General features: G+C 52.7%; 1 protein-coding gene across 1 annotated transcript in view; it reads right to left on the bottom strand.

The window, feature by feature from the left end:
- Positions 1–564: 564 nt before the first annotated feature.
- LOC307089842 (cerebellar degeneration-related protein 2-like) overlaps positions 565–2,314 on the bottom strand; it is a 12,632-nt gene continuing 10,882 nt past the window's right edge. Inside the window, exon 6 of the mRNA XM_079756279.1 lies at positions 565–1,408. Within this exon, the coding sequence (XP_079612405.1) occupies positions 644–1,408 (765 nt within the window). The 3' untranslated portion in view covers positions 565–643. The remainder of the gene's footprint in view (positions 1,409–2,314) is intronic.

A 2,314-nucleotide genomic window follows, 5' to 3' on the forward strand; every position in this document is an offset into this window, starting at 1 on the left:
ACAGATGCTGCCGCAATGCAGAAATGTCAAAACGACAACAAATCTTAGATTTTAATAAACTAAACCAGAGTCAGACGCTGACATCTGGAGGCTCAATGCTTGCCTTTTTTAGTTCGCGTTTAAACTAAAAAAGAATATCGGAGAATGACAGGTTTATGTTTAACGTAAGATGTTGGTGGAAGCAAAGCAAACTGCAGCTGCAGCTGTTAAATATTCACTTTGTAGCTGACACTTAATTATAATATCTGAACAGTTTAACATAATAAATGAATGCGAGATGGTAGGGCCTCCGAGGCCGCCGGCCTGAGCTGTCAGTAGACCGTCCGCCTGGCTTCCCCTTCATCAGCATCCTCCTCCTCCTCATCCTCCTCGTCCTCATCCTCCTCATCGTCATGTACGTCATTTACAATGAGATCAAAAAACAAAACACTGATCAGTGAGCCTCGATGTGCATCGCCTTACGTTGGATCTTAAGTTGGCCTTGCGTTGGTTTCAAATGATCTGATTTCGCACCGCACTAAAATCAAACGTGCATCACGTCAGAGAGAGCGATAAAGTGAACCTTGCATTTTTTTTTACAATCTCGAACCCTGAACGCTGAAGGGCCCAATCGTGGCACCGGCCTGCGGCCCCGCCTCAACACTCACTGTTTACTAGACTTGCCGGATTTGCCGGGCTTGCTGGCTTTGGCGGCTTTGGTGGCTTTGATGTCGGTCTTGGTCTTCTGGATGCGGGAGAAGATCTCCTTGAAGAGGGCCTTGTACTCCGGAGTGTTCTGACCCAGACGCTTGTCCACCGCGTCCACCTGCTTGCTGAGGCTCTCGATGGCCTCGGGGGTGGAGGGCGATCCGCCGGGCTCCGTCGACGGGGGCGCGGGCCCCGCGGCGCAGTCTCTCATGGACGGGTCCCGGGACACGGGCCGGGAGGTCTGGACGCCGGCGTGGCAGAGGCTCTCCTCGTGGCGCCGGCACTTGCCCAGCAGCTCCTCGTACTTCTCCAGCAGGGCGTGGTACTGCTCGTCCACCTCCCTGAGGATGGACATGCCCCTCTTCCTCACGCTGTTGGCGTGGATGGCGTAGCTGCCGCGGCGGCGGCCGGAGGCGTCGCGCGCCACGATGGCGTTGAGCGCCGTGTCGCTGCAGCTCTTCCGCACGGGGCTGGACGCCGGCAGGGCCTCCCCCCCGACGCCGTCCGCGCCCTCCGCCACCTCCCGGACCCCGCCCCCGGCCTCCACCCCCTCCCCCTCCAGGAAGGTGTCCGTCTCGGGGGTGCGGTTGAGGAGCGTCTGCGTCAGCCCCAAGCCGTCCTCCTCGCCGCTCAGCAGGAGGGTGCGCGCCCGCCGGACCTGCTGCAGCTCCATCAGCTCGCCCTCCAGCTCCCGGACCCGCGACTGGCAGTTCTCGGCGTCCTGCCGGGGCAGAAGAAGGACGTCCGATTATGGGATGCGTTCGTCGAGTCGTGCGGCTCTTTTTAGTTTTTCTCCCTCTATTTAAGTAAGTCAGTAAAGTTTATTTATAGAGCACATTTAAAACCCAGCTCGCACTGCCAAAAGGGCACATTAGCTAAGTAAAAATAAATAAGTACACTCAGACGACATCAAGAGGCAAACACTTAGTCACAGACATAGCAGGGTAAGACAATTAAGACACAGGCAAGGCCAGTGGGAAAAAGGTGTGTTTTGAGCCTCGATTTGAACACTAAAATGGAAGGGGAATTTCTGATGTCGGGTTGCAGTTGGTTCCACAGCTGAGGACCAGCAGAAGCTCTGTCACCTTTTTGCTTAAGCCGGGACCCTTTGTATCTTTTATATCTGTAGCTTAGCTTATATTGCACTGCTTCTGCGGTCCACTGTCCCCTTTTCATTTCACTGTATACTTGTATACATGAGGCAAATAAAACCATTGAATCTTGGATCTCTTAAGATCCCTGCTGATGCACCAGCTCACCTGGTTTTGCTAACAGCTAACACCTTGTGCTGTTATAGGGTACAACACAAGGGCAAATGCATTGTTATTTTCTATTAGAATAGTATCGACCAATAGTGTGGATTCATTAGGATGTTTTGAATGACTTTTAAAAAAAGGTGTGGTGGTTTGGTACTAAGTCCTTTTACAGTAAGTCAGCAGGTTCTGCAATGAAGCCCTATCAGTCATTAAGACCTTTTGCATGCAGCAGCATGCTGTTAAAGGTCCCATGAAATGCCACCAGGTGTGAGTGTGATTGGCCGTTACAAGCCGTTTTTGAAATCTGTCCCTTATGACATCACAGGGGGGCGTGTCCACCCAGATGTGTGACGGATAGATGAGCAACGTTT

The sequence above is a fragment of the Pollachius pollachius genome (genome assembly GCF_949987615.1).
Source record: "Pollachius pollachius genome assembly, chromosome: 19".
NCBI lineage: Eukaryota > Metazoa > Chordata > Actinopteri > Gadiformes > Gadidae > Pollachius > Pollachius pollachius.